The 13751-nt window shown below is 36.5% G+C and overlaps 3 protein-coding genes across 3 annotated transcripts in view; 1 reads left to right on the plus strand and 2 right to left on the minus strand.

Annotated features, from left to right (window-relative positions):
* LOC132788703 (formin-J) overlaps positions 1–10234 on the minus strand; it is a 44226-nt gene extending 33992 nt beyond the window's left edge. Inside the window, 1 exon segment of the mRNA XM_060796227.1 lies at positions 9498–10234. The gene's annotated coding sequence lies outside the window, so the exon portion shown is untranslated.
* Positions 10235–11016: 782 nt separating this feature from the next.
* On the plus strand, positions 11017–13101 carry LOC132791218 (mitochondrial inner membrane protein OXA1L). The gene is made up of 3 exons (XM_060800059.1): positions 11017–11330; positions 11445–12501; positions 12824–13101. The coding sequence occupies exons 1-3, from the start codon at positions 11247–11249 to the stop codon at positions 12997–12999; spliced, it is 1317 nt and encodes a 438-aa protein (XP_060656042.1). The 5' UTR covers positions 11017–11246; the 3' UTR covers positions 13000–13101.
* On the minus strand, positions 13069–13750 carry LOC132791219 (MIP18 family protein galla-2). The gene is made up of 2 exons (XM_060800060.1): positions 13530–13750; positions 13069–13473 (listed from the first exon to the last, which is right to left on the minus strand). Exons 1-2 carry the CDS (start codon positions 13648–13650, stop codon positions 13124–13126), a joined length of 471 nt encoding a protein of 156 aa, XP_060656043.1. The 5' UTR covers positions 13651–13750; the 3' UTR covers positions 13069–13123.
* Position 13751: the final 1 nt, after the last annotated feature.

Here is a 13751-nt window from a genome sequence, read left to right on the forward strand (position 1 = left end):
AAAATATACCAAATAATATACCACAAAAATACTACCCATTTAAATAAAGAACAGATCTGTATTATATTTAGAATATACCAAATAATATACCACAGAATACTAAAATATACCAAAGGTCATATTTGGTATATCGATAAATTGCTACATTTGAAATGTAACATAGGTGTCAAAATATACTAGATTTGGCAAAATATACCAAAAATAGCGACGCTATCTTCAAAATTACGTTTGTTATTCGAATTTTGTCGATTTGCGAGGCGGAAGTGGGCGTGATAAAAAATGGAAACAAAGTTGATCTGCGGGCAAGCATAACAAATGGTGTCGAAAAAAATTATATCTCTATCTCTTATAGTCTCTTAGATCTAAGTGTTTATATGGACGGACAGACAGACAGACAGGCAGACGGACATGGCAATATCGTCTCAACTGCTAACGCTGATCATGAAAATATAGACTTTATTAAGTCTGAGATTTCTCCTTCTGCCTGTTACATACATTTCCTGCCGTCTCAAATACCCTTCTACCCTAAAGGTAGCGGGTATACACAAAGCATAAGCAAAAGTGTGGGTGGCTTGGAAAAATTACAAGAATTGAAGAAGCAAAGACTGTTGATCGATGAAGTCGTTAATGAGTTCTTTATGCCTTTTTTTCATTTTTGTTGATGGAAGTCCCAATCGAAAGCCGCTTTAATCCGTCAGAACGTTAAAAGAGCTTTTTGTGCAAAGTTCAAATGGACAAACGAAGCGAACCTTGGACTCCAATAGGCTTCACCGATTGTTACAATTCGTGACTGCGTGGACTGCATGGATACATGGCAAAAAAAAAAGCAAAGATACAGATACAAATGGCAGTGCTGGAGAACTTGCCGCACACGCAGCTGCGGAAATGAAAAAAAGCAATGTAGGTGAAACAAGTTCCCTCGGCAAATGCCAAGCTTAAGTGCTCTCTGGCAATATAGATGCAAATCAATAGACGAATACGATTTTATTTTCGGCTCAACTCTCGACTCTAATAGAATTCTCGAAGGCAGACAAAGCCACACAAAAAAAAACATAAAACCGCAACCGCAAATCAGACAACAACAAAACGCAGTGCAGGCCCAAAGGCGCCGCCGTAAGACACTTGAAACACTCGGCGAGAAAGAGAGGCAAATATGCTTAGAGAAAGAGATGGAGAATTGGATAAACAAGTTGAGAGCGATTAGCTGAGAATTTCCGTTTCAGCAGCTGCTCGTAAATCCAGCACCAAAATTTAATAAATGCTCCTAATGCAAGCGTCTCTTCAAACATCCCAAAAAAAGTTCAAAAAGTATCTTCCAAGAAATCTTTCAACTGATCGCGACCTTGAGCACAAATCTCAGACATGTGTCGCAATGTCTTCTGCCAAATAAATATTTATGTGCTGTGCACAATAATAAAAGAAGAGCTCCGCAAGTGGCTGCTAATAAAAAATGAACAGAATTAGCTATGCAAACACGCACTCAAAGTTGTTGTTTTTTTTTTTGTTGTCTTCTGGGTGCCACTTGATCATGCTGCGAAGATAATATGAGTAGCAGCATATAATTATGTAATTTAATGAGTCAACTTTTACGTGAATTGTTTAAATTGATTCTGCAGCGCTCTCAATAAAAATTCTTATAAAACGATCTCGACGATCTCTTTCCGCTGATAACCCAAAACATAATTATGCCACATTTAATGAGCTTAGTTTTACGTGAATTGCTTAAATTAAAAACGCTCAGCGGGCGACCAACAAAAAAAAAACACAATCTAAACTGCTGAAGAGCAGACAAACTACCCATCAAAGCATCTGCAATTTAATCCAATACTATATGCATAATAAATGATTCAAAAACTTGGTATTTATCAATGAAAATAGTTCTTTAGAAAAATTTAACATTCCAAATCAAAATTGAGGCCACAATAAATTAGTTTAATGTGTTGACTTTTACGTGCTTAAAATTTAAATGAACTCAGCAGGAAAGAGAAGACTCTAATTTGCATATTAATTATTATTGGCTTAAACAGCAAAATGTAATATTAAAACTAGCTACAAATATTGTCAATTTATCGAACTAAATTTTAAAACTTTGCTATAAATATTGTTAATTTATTTTATGATTAAAACTCTGCTACAAATATTGTCAATTTATCGAACAAAATTTTAAAACCTTGCTACAAATATTGTTAAATTATTTTGTGATTAAACTCTGATAGAAATATTGTTAATTTATTGCACTGAATTTTAAAATTTTTCTATAAATATTCTTAATTTATTTTGTGATTAAAACTCTGCTACAAATATTGTCAATTTATCGAACTAAATATTTAAACTGTGCTGCAAATATTGATAATTTATTTTCTTATTAAAACTCTGCTACAAATATAGTTAATATATTGAACTAAAAAACGCAATCATTTAGCTTAATGAAGAGCTTATCTAATATGCTTAAATAATGACTACAAATTTAACGAAAGCGAGCAACGAGCCAAAATTCCATAGAAATGATCAAGGCTAGTTGAAAAATCCATAAAAAGTTCAACGATCGATGCGCGATCGATTAAAATGAAAAGTTTACGATATAATATTTGATAAATTTGGAGCTAAAGAGATCTGCATAATTCCGTGAGTTTCATATCAGCTGACAATCAGTTGATATTAATTATGTTGTGTGGTAGAAATCTGTTCGCTATCTTTTGATCAGTTCGGTTCAATCAGTTACTGATTGGCAAACAAATTGACACATTTTATGGAAAGAAAAAATGATTCTGGAAAAAAACATTGTTTGTGTTTGAGACGTAATAACATTAAATGTGAATTTATTTGGCAACCTTCGGCGCTGATTTGACATCATATCGAAGCATTATTTATCTTTGCCTGGCCTTTTTTATTGTTGTTGCGCTGCTGCTGACGAAGAATGCAAATCCGAGTGTGGAGGAATATGGAAAAATTATGCAAAAAGCGCAAACAAATTAGGCGGGCAACAGAAAACAGAAAACACACACAACAGCACAAATTTCACCTGTTGACAAGGCGAGCCAAGGCAATCAGCCATGGCCAAATATGTCGAGAGTTGCCCTAGAAATGTTTGCAATACGTCGAAGCCGCCAAAGCAGCCTTTTTTTTAATGGCAGCCTAGAAAGTTAACAAGCCGAGAAGTCTCGAGAAAAACAAAAGCGCACAAAACAATAAAAGAGTGAACCGCATGGCGGAAGTGTGCAAAAACAAAAATGTAAAATAAAAATAAATATAAATATATATTTAGTTAGGTGGGTCAAAGCCTTATATATATAGTTATTTATATAGTGAAGCTATGCCGCAAAGACTAAGTCAATAATTACACAAAAAGCGTGAAAAAGCGCTTCCTATTATTAAGAGTTGAATTTGTTTTGGGCGCGCAATTTAATTTATATAACTTTAATCGTTTATAAATGATAAATTAATATGGGAAAAGCAAATTGTATGGGCGGTCGATTCAGCTGCGTCTTCTCAAGCGTTTCTGAAAGGCGTAAAATCATCATCATCAGCATCGCAGTCGGTAGCCTGAGCATTTGAAGCGCCAAGTGGCCGACAAGTTGCCAAAATTGGCAAGGCTTAAATGGACATGACAACAACAACAACAACAAAGTTATTGAGTATAAGCTGCTGATGTCTTGGTCTTAGTTTTGTTGTTTATTTATTTGTATTTGTAGTTTTTTTTTTGGTTATTTCCTAGCCCGCCTTTGTGCAAGTAGTAATTTATGTTTTGTGCTCGAATCTGTGTGTGGGCGATGCGACGACCATTTGAATTACGCATACGACGCGTTGTCTTCAATCAGAGTTGAACCTCTTTGCCATATAAGGCAGACGTTACGTTCTACTCTATTATATGTTGTTTAACTTACAGAGTTTACAACGTAAAATTCATGCAACTAAATGATGCTCAATTGTTATTTACGGTTTCTACACCTTTCACGCGGGCTCTCCAACTCACGAAACACAATTTAAATGAGCTGATTTATGGCAATTTGATGGGCACATTAACTGCTCCCGACTGCTGCGTCTCCTTTTGCAGCTCCACCAAAAAAAAGAGTGAGTACAAAACAATTTATTATAAATTTAAGGTTGATTCTGTGCACAGAATGACAACGAAAAAATTCTTACAGCTGCCGTTTCAGTGCCAACTCTTTTCGGTCGTCATTGTTGTTCTTGCTGTTGCGTACTTTATTATTAATTTTAAGCGTGGGCTACAACAACAACAGCTTCGACAACAACAACAACTAGAACTACAAACACCCACAGAGTGTTTGTCAAGTTGCTTGGATTTCTTGTTGCTGTTGCTGTTGCTGTTGCTGTTGCTATTGCTTTTTTATTCGCTTCTTAAATGCTTTTTTGCTGGCCGCATTTGTTATTACATTTTGTGGTTCTTTTTTGTTTTATACGCGATTAATTCTTGCAATCTCTGCAGCAGCAGCAACAACGTGTGTGTTGTCGGCGCTTGCTTCTAATTGCATACACGCAAATTACTCATACGCCGCGTTTGCGCGCTCGCATAATATATTTATTATTATACCCGATACTCAACTACAGTATTTACGATTTCTGCAAATTTGGTTCCAAACTTTTGTATGACAATCTGGTATATTTTGCACTTTATGGTATATTTTCAATGTAGAAATATATAAATTTACCACATATTTGGTATATTGTAAAATGAATACCACACTGTTTTGCTTTTATTCACAATAGGTAGCGGGAATCAGGTTATAAAAAATGTAAAAGTTATTTAAAAAATACTTTAATATGGGAAAATACTTTGTCGGACAATTTGGGCTATTTTGCACTCTGTGGTATATTTTGAATGCAGAACTACATACTTATATCAGTATACGAAATATTATCTTGTATATTTTTAGTATTGTATTTTGTGGTATTTTAATTTGCATTTAATTTTGATTGTAATAATATATCAATATACCAAATAAGCTTTTGGTACATTTTTAGTATTTTAGTATATTTTGTACTCTTTGGTATATTTTGAATAATAAAGTATTATCAATATATCAAATATATTTTTAGTATTTTTGTGGTATATTAATTCGGTATATTTTAAATTTAATACCACAACGTTATGCTTTTATTCACAATGGGTATCGGGTATCTCATAGTAGAGCACACTCGACTGTGGCTTTCTTACTTGTTTTAGTTTTTGCGTGGGCCACAGCCACAATAGAGAATCGACAGTCGACAACAGCACAGCGCATCCTCCTCATCAACAGCAGCAGCAGCAGTTGAATAACAATTATATGTATTTATTTCTATTCTGTATTTTTCTGCTCTTTGCTTTTTGCCATTTTTATTTATTGTTTAACAAATATTCCATTCCCTTGCCCCTCTCTTGGTCTCTCTCTCTCTCTCTCTGCGACTTTAACTGCTGCCCTGCCCCTGCAATGAATTGCTTTTATGCGCTCATTTGCATATTAAATAAGCAACTGCTGAAGCTAAAGCTAAAGCTGAAGCTGTGGCTGTGCCTTTAACTGATGCATTCGTGTTGGCAGTTGTTGTTGTTATTATTTATTTGCTGTGTGGTTAGTTTCTAAGCGGCAGCTGTTGCAAAGAACGTCGTCGTCGTCGTCGTAGGTTGGCTTAGCGTATTACGCGACGCAGCTATTTTATTTTATATCATACTCATAACATATGTGTGTGTCTCCGTTTCATTCTTTCCCTTAGTTTGCAGCTCGTTTTGGTTTGTTGACGTAAAACAAAGAAAAAACGCGCCAAGTGCAGCAACTACAACTACAGTGAAACCTGTCAGACAATCAACTCTCTCACTCTCTCTCTCTATCTCTATCTTACTCTCTCTCCCTCTCTGTGATTTGTGATTCATTAAACAGTTGATTCATTGATTAACTTCAATTCGTTTGCCAATTTTTGTGGGGGCAGCATTAATACTAATTAACTAATACATTCGACAGCATCCCCGACTGCGACGAGTTTAACTCATTAACTTTAAGCGATTTCAGAGCTACAGTGAGAAAAAGTAGTACGAGCATTTTACAAAAATATTTATTATTTTAACTAATTAGCTACAAATATAATTTGTTAATATAATGAGACTAAAACGATTTGCAATTTTATTTATTTATTTTTATTTAGTTATTTCAAACATTTTGCCATCGCATTCCGCATTTAAATTTAGCACAAGTTCTAATAGAATTTGCTATTTATTTTTGTATCGCTGCGATTCCAAAAGTGTTTTTGCGCTGCAAATCGATTTGAAAATGCAAATCAGTGCCAAATTGAAATATTAGAAAAAGACTTAAGGAAATTTTCTTATTTAAATTATACTTTAACAAGTAAGAAAGCTATAGTCGAGAGTGATCAACTTTGAGATACCCGTTACCCATTTTTTATAGAACATTTTTGTCCAAATATACCAAAAATATACCGCAAACTACTAAGAGTACAGCAAAGGCTGTATTTGGTATATTGATTATTTGGTATATTAATATAGTACTACAATCAAAATATACCATAGAGTGCAAAATATACTAGATTGTCAGTAAAAACGGATATAAATTTGTACGAAATAAATGACAAATCTTATTGTAGTGTAAATTTTCTTTATATTAACTTTTTTTTAAGATATTGTTTTATATATTTCTATAAAAAGAAGAGTGATATTGTGTATTATATATTACTATTACAACTTTCTAATAACAATTTTAAAACTATTACTAATTCTATATATTTTCTGTATCACAAATATAAGTGATTTTTGATGTATTGCTTATACCATTTTCTAATTCAATTACAAATTCAATCTTGGGTTATTCCACTTGTTTATGAATGTACAAATATTCTCAGAAAAATGCAATCTACAAATTCACATAGTAAAGCTCAACTCTTGTGATATTCTCATTGAACATTTGTGTTTCAAGTTTAATTTGCTTTTAGTGCTCTAAAATTGCTCTCATTCCGCTAGATTTTCACAACGATTGCTTAGCTTCAATAACTAACAAATATAAGCTTGTTTTTTTAAGTTTTTCCATTGCAATTTTCACAGCGTTCGTTGTTATGCTGTTTGCTTGGGAGAAGCCTATTAAATTCCTTTCCTGGAAGTGGTTTTCAGATTAGTCAGCGAACTTGTCGCATTAGTCAGTCAGCGGATAGCAATCGGCAAATAATTCAACAATTAGCCAAATAGTTGAAGTTCTTTAGCCATGTTAAGATCAGTTAACACATGTGCCTAGCCTTATATCGTTGCTCTCTCGAAGAGAAGTCTTAGATAACAATTGGCAAATGAATTTATGCGCCCAAATAACACACATGCAAATCTCAATATTGATTCAAGCAACAATGGAAAAAGCAATATATAGCATATATATACATATGTGGTATATCTGTGAGTATTTATCGCAGCTTTGGTGACTATTTTTTTGCTGTCTTTTGGCGAAACAAGTAGTTGAATTTCCTTAAACAAAAAAACTTAGATATTGACGGGCAGCGACTTAAACTTGTGCAACTCTTCAAGTGTGTGTCGGTGTGTATGACTCTGTGTGAGTGTGTGCATGTGTGTGTGTGACATTAAACCACACACAAACAAGTGCGCCATATTTGGCAATTGACTTTGCAGCCGAGTCAGAAAATATCTAGCTACGATTTGTGTGCTCGCGTTTGACTTCAGACACATAAATACATATATATCTATATATACACATATATATACATAGATTTATGTGTATGAGTGTGCGCTTTTTAACTGTTTACGCTGCCCACTTGCGATGGCCAGCGGCTTGATAAATAATTTTAGTTTTATAAACACAAATTGACACTTCAAATTGTTTGCCAAAAAAAAAGAGCACATAAAAATCGATTGAAAGAAATGGAAAAAAATGAAAAATCATGAAATCAATTTGAATTAAGCCGCCCCGCTTTGAAGCACACTTTGTGTTGCATGCTCAGATTTTTGCTTGGGGCAAATATCGATTCGAATGGAGTTGGAGTTTGTCTGGAACTCGGGAATACATATATCATAACCTTAAGCACCTTAAGCACTTCGCGGAATTCGCAAGGCTGGTAGCCGTCTCTCTTTCCCTCTCTTCCTCTCTCATTCTAAGTCGATTCTGACTTTGATTGTGATACTGATTTGTATCGGCAAAGATCTAACAGAATAGCAGCATATCGTTGGCCTCTAATGCTGCTGTGGGGCGTGTTTCGTATCAAGAACGAACCATAAACAAATTTATGATCTTGAAGGAGGTGCTTATAACTCCCGATCTCACTCTCTTTCTATCTCTCTCTCTCGTTCTCTTTATTCGCTTTATCTTTGCCAAACAATTTGCGGCTGTTGCGTTAATTAATTGCTTGCCTACGAATTACAACAGATTTGCCTCATACATATGCATTTATAAGTGCGAAAAAAAAAACAATTATGGTGCAGTCGAGCTTCGCTACTAATTAATTTGTGACGATTTTATGTAAAAACAGCATTTGAAAAGTCAGTTCAAAGCGCTTAAAGTTAATCAAATATTTATTTTTAAGATTAGCAACGATTTTTCGTTCTATTTTAAGCAAGTTCTATAGTAAAAACTGTAGTACTATAGTAAAATAAATTCTAGTTCAAGATTAAAGATTGATAAATGAAATATTCTTATAAATGTTACAGCAACAACATATTTCAAATAATCACTAAATATTAAATTAAAATATAAAAAATATTCCAAAACTGTTTTTTTTTTAATTCTCATTCATATTTCATAAATGATATATAAATGTAATAGCAAAATATAGGAAATATTCTATCATATTTTTTTTTATTTTCAACCCGTATTTCAAAAAAATCAGAAACACAAAAAATATATTATTATATTTAAATATTTGATATATGTATATTCTCTAACTTGTTCTTAAAGAAACGCTTAAAGTTTGAAGAATTGATTTTCTTTCTCCAAAAATATTTCAAATCATATATTCATATCACAAATTCATAAACCTCAGAAATATTTCTAGAATATTTTAATCTTTTGTGTAGTTTTTTTTTTCTTGTCCATATGAAGACATTAAAAAGTGTCTTCGACTGGCTTCATAATGAAAATGATAATGATAATGATATTGATAATGATAAGAATATTAATTTTTTCAGATGTCCTACATACGAGTTTGAGTTGGGTTCTGCTTTTGACCATAAACCGATTCGATTGTTATAGCTTAAGCATTTAATGAGCTGCACTTGCAACGCGACTGCGGCATCGGGGGGAAGAAGGCAAGGCAGTTTATTTTCTTATCGTAATATTACTGTTCCGCGTAATTGATCTACTTATTATTATTGTTGTTGTTGTCAATGGACTAATAAATATTATTTCAACTGCGGTTGATGCTGACCGCTAATAAGAAGGCAAACAATTATATATTTATTACTTCCATTTTCCACATTGCTGATAAAAAATAATAATAACAATAACAATAACGAATAACAAATGAACAAAGTAGCGCAAAGTTTTGAAATTGAAACTTACCACCGAAAAATAAAAAAAAAAACTAAATTGTTATTAAACTGGCAGCCCAACACCTGTTGCTCTTGTCGTTATTGTTGTTGTTGTTGCTTTGGCTGCTCCAATTTGTGAATGAGCTTAATTGCATTTATCGATAGCACTTTGCTTGGCTTGCGTCAAAGTTATCGTTTCTCGTTTCTAGCTGCTGCGACTGCAGTCGTTGTTGTTGTTGTTGTTATTGATGTGGTTGTTGTTGTTGTTTTAATTAGCAACACATACACATTAACTAATGCACACTAACACACAAGTACGCGCACACACATAGAGACACAGTCTGAGAGGCAGCCAGACGCATGGTAGGGCGCCCACGCAGCGTGCCAAAAGAAAACGCGTTTATTGAAAATTCAACTGCGACTGCGACGCAGGCGACAAGCGACGACGGCTGCCGCGCAAAAAGAACTTTGCTAGCTGCGCTGCGCCAGCGACTCAAGAAAAAACAAACGCGACAATGCGCGGCGACGGCAGCCAGCTCGTGAAAAAAACCGAAATTGCAATAAGAAATTGCACGCAAATAATTTATTGCGATTGCGACTTCGCTGCAGCTCTATAACCGATTCGCTGGAGCGCTCGCGTGTAACTGAAAAATCGTTTCAAACTTTAATTCGCCCGTCAACCGATCAGCAGCTCTTCCTCTTCCTTTTCGTTTTCGAATTTACTTTGTGTGTGCCAGTTGCTACGCGTGCGCGCCACGACTGCTCGCCTCGAACACCAAAAAGCGACTGAAGTTAAGAGAGCAACATGCTCGCTCCTTTACCGTTGACGATCGTGAAGAGCACAAAAGTGGCGCTGCTTGTGCTCCACTAGCTAATGTTCTCTTAAACGTGCGTATTTACGTTTGAGGTTAAATTTCACTTATTTTTAAAGGACCAAGTTAATATTAATTAATTATATTACACATAATTTCATTTAATGACAAATATACCAAACAATTTAAATTTCCTTTTAATTTCTCCTTAATCGTTAAAATTTGGACTTCAAGCTAGTCAATCGACTTACATTTGTCGAAAAAAATATATATATTTATGGAACTTTTTGAATTGTCTATAATAAAACACACTTTTATTTCAAAGATATTTGTAGTTACATTAATTTTTCTATTTTGAAATTCCATAAAAATTCAAAATTCAAAGATTAAATTAAAATTGATTTCCATGTAGCTGTAAGCCGGTATTAAGTGTGACCGCAATTTATTAACGTTAAGCAATAATCAGAAATGCCAACCTGAATTTCTTTATTGAACATTTAGATATTTTTTCAAAGTGCGGATTAAAAGACATGTAATTTTAAACAGCTGGTTAATTAACAAGTTTATTAAATATGTAAGTTTATGTGCCGTTGAATGTTTTGCAAAACACTTGCAGCTTTGACTCAAATTGGTCATCGGGTAACGATTTGGGAATGGGATGGGAATGTAGATACTTGTGGAAAGTCTGCCATTATTAAAATTATTTTTTTTTGTATTGATATTCTTATAAATTTATATATTTCTTATGTGAAATTCTCACAAAATCGTGCTCTTCTAAATTAAAGTTATACACCTAACGTTGCAGCCAAAACTAACCGAAAAATATACTGTGGACTGCACGGCCCTGGTTGCAATCATATGTTTTTGCCCAACCAGCTGTGTGGGGAGCACGACGACTGCCATCTCTTTCTACGAAACGCGAATGCGTCAAATTTTATACATTTTTATAAATTAAAACAAATTGCAAAATGCTGGCGAAACGAATGCAGCTGTGGCGCGCCTCCCAAGCGATGCTGGCGATCAATGGCACGGCCAACAGGTCAAGCACACAGGTAAGCAGCCGGCAGTTAAAGCCAAGCAAAGTTCATCCATTGTTGATGACATAACCTGCAAAGTGCGGTTTGTTATGAATGCGTTTTACTAACTAAAAAACATATACTCTGCAGATGTTTCCCACTGTCAGCAGTCGGGATATGCATATGGCAAGTAGCTGGAGTCGCTTAGCAGCGCCACCTGCGTCTACATTGCTGCCACTCTATGGATCCATGGCGGCATCTCCAGTTACAATGCGCTTCGCCAGCTCCAGTTCCAGCACAGATGCCATGCCTGTGGTCTCAACCAAGGAGCTTGTTGATCTGCCCGCCATTCCTGAAGCCCCAGTGGCACCAGTCGTCGAGCCACAAACGCTGATGGAGACAATAACGGTGGCTGGTGAGCCACCATTCGCTTCGATCGGCTTGGGCGGCTATTCGCCGGTGGGTATTGTGCAGAACTGCATGGAGTTCCTACACTGCACATGGGATATACCCTGGTGGGGCACCATTGCCATTGGCACACTTGTGGTGCGCACCATCATCTTCCCTCTGGTGATTCTCGCGCAACGCAACTCCGCGAAGATGAGCAACAACATGCCACAGATGCAGGTGCTGCAGCTGAAGATGACGGAGGCCCGTCAGTCGGGAAATGCCATTGAATCCGCACGCTACGCACAGGAAATGATGCTGTTTATGCGCGAGAAAGGCGTTAATCCTCTCAAGAATATGATTGTACCACTGGCACAAGCACCGCTCTTCATCTCCTTCTTCATGGGACTGCGTCAGATGGCCAACGCACCCGTGGAGTCGATGCGTGATGGCGGATTATTCTGGTTCACGGATCTAACGCTGGCGGATCCCTTGTATCTGCTTCCCGTCATCACCAGCGCCACGTTGTATCTGACCATTGAACTGGGCACGGATAGTGCGCGACTGTCGGCTGCCAATATGAACACCATGAAGTATGTGCTGCGTGCTCTGCCCTTGGTCATCTTTCCCTTCACCATGAATTTCCCCGCCGCCATTCTCACGTATTGGGCCTGCAGTAATTTCATTTCACTGGGTCAGGTGGCTTTGCTGCGGATTCCCTCTGTGCGGGATTACTTCAAGATCGACAAGATGATCACGCATGCCCCTGGCTCCTTGCCCGCCAAGAAGAAGAAGGGTTTCGTCGGCGGCATGAAGGAATGTAAGTAACGTTTATTGTTTTATATCGTGGGGTAGTCTTAATTGCAACCCAGAGGAGCCAAAAACATCATCTCGTATGAGTTGAAGAATCCATTACCTGAACTGCTTCTCCTGCTAAACAAGGCGATGCATTAAGCAAGGATGTGTGCTGAGAATTTGTGCTTCTAAAATTCCTCTATTTTCTATAGCTAATTGTGTATCTAATCTCTCGGTCCTTCTCAAGAGATCGTTTAGTATTCCGACACTCTTATGCCGTAGCAGGATGCCTTCTTGCTGCTAACTTTATTTGTTAACTAACTGTTTTCCTTTCTATCGATTTGCAGCCTGGGACAACATGAAGATCACCAAGGAGATCGAGGAGCGACAGCGCCTGGATGAGATACGCTTCGCCAAGGCGGGCAAGGGACCGCTAGTCAAGACGTACAAATACGATCCTACCCAACAGCAGCGGATAACCAACAGCAGTGTAAAGCAACCATCCTCCAAGCAGCAGCAATAGCTTCACTTGTTAAACTTCAAAACCGTGTTACCATAGTCTTTAGTTCCACCCAAGATTGCAGACGTATGCTAAAATAAACTATACATATTTACTATTAACAAACAGAGATAGAAAGTACATGAGTTTAACTTCTCGCCGAGATGCATTGATTGATGACTTCGGCCAGATGTTTGTTCTCCAAAGCGGCAGCAACGCGTTCCTTGTCCGCCAGCTGTTTATTCACGGCAAACTCGGAGGCATGTGTGCCAGGTGTTATCTCTACGGTGACCTTGAAGCGTGGCGGCAACGAACGCAACAGTTTCACGCGTATTGAGAGTCCAATCAAGGTGGCCATGGAACAATGCGGAATTGTGGGTGTAAAATTCACGTGGACATTGTTCTTTTTGTCACTGATCGTTATGAGCTGCTCCTGCACGACGTGCAGCTCCTCGAGCGTTAATGGATGCTCCGGGTCATTGATGTTACGTATCAGATCTGCAATTGATATGGATTAGATGAAATTTTGCTTTATTGCTGCATTAACGACGCACCAAAAATTTCACGTGTATCAAATGGATCCACAACAGCTTCGTCCTCCTCGTTGGCTGTAGTTTCACGTTCCTTAATCTTGCCATAAACACTCGGATTGATATTTTCAATTTCTGCAGGCATTTTGTTCGTTTTTACACTGCTATATTTAACTAGAAATTTATTATTTACAAAATTTATATGCGAGAACTTTGCGAACAGTGTGTACACACTGCTTAGCACGA

Source organism: Drosophila nasuta, chromosome 3 (assembly GCF_023558535.2).
Source record: "Drosophila nasuta strain 15112-1781.00 chromosome 3, ASM2355853v1, whole genome shotgun sequence".
In the NCBI taxonomy this organism is placed as follows: domain Eukaryota; kingdom Metazoa; phylum Arthropoda; class Insecta; order Diptera; family Drosophilidae; genus Drosophila; species Drosophila nasuta.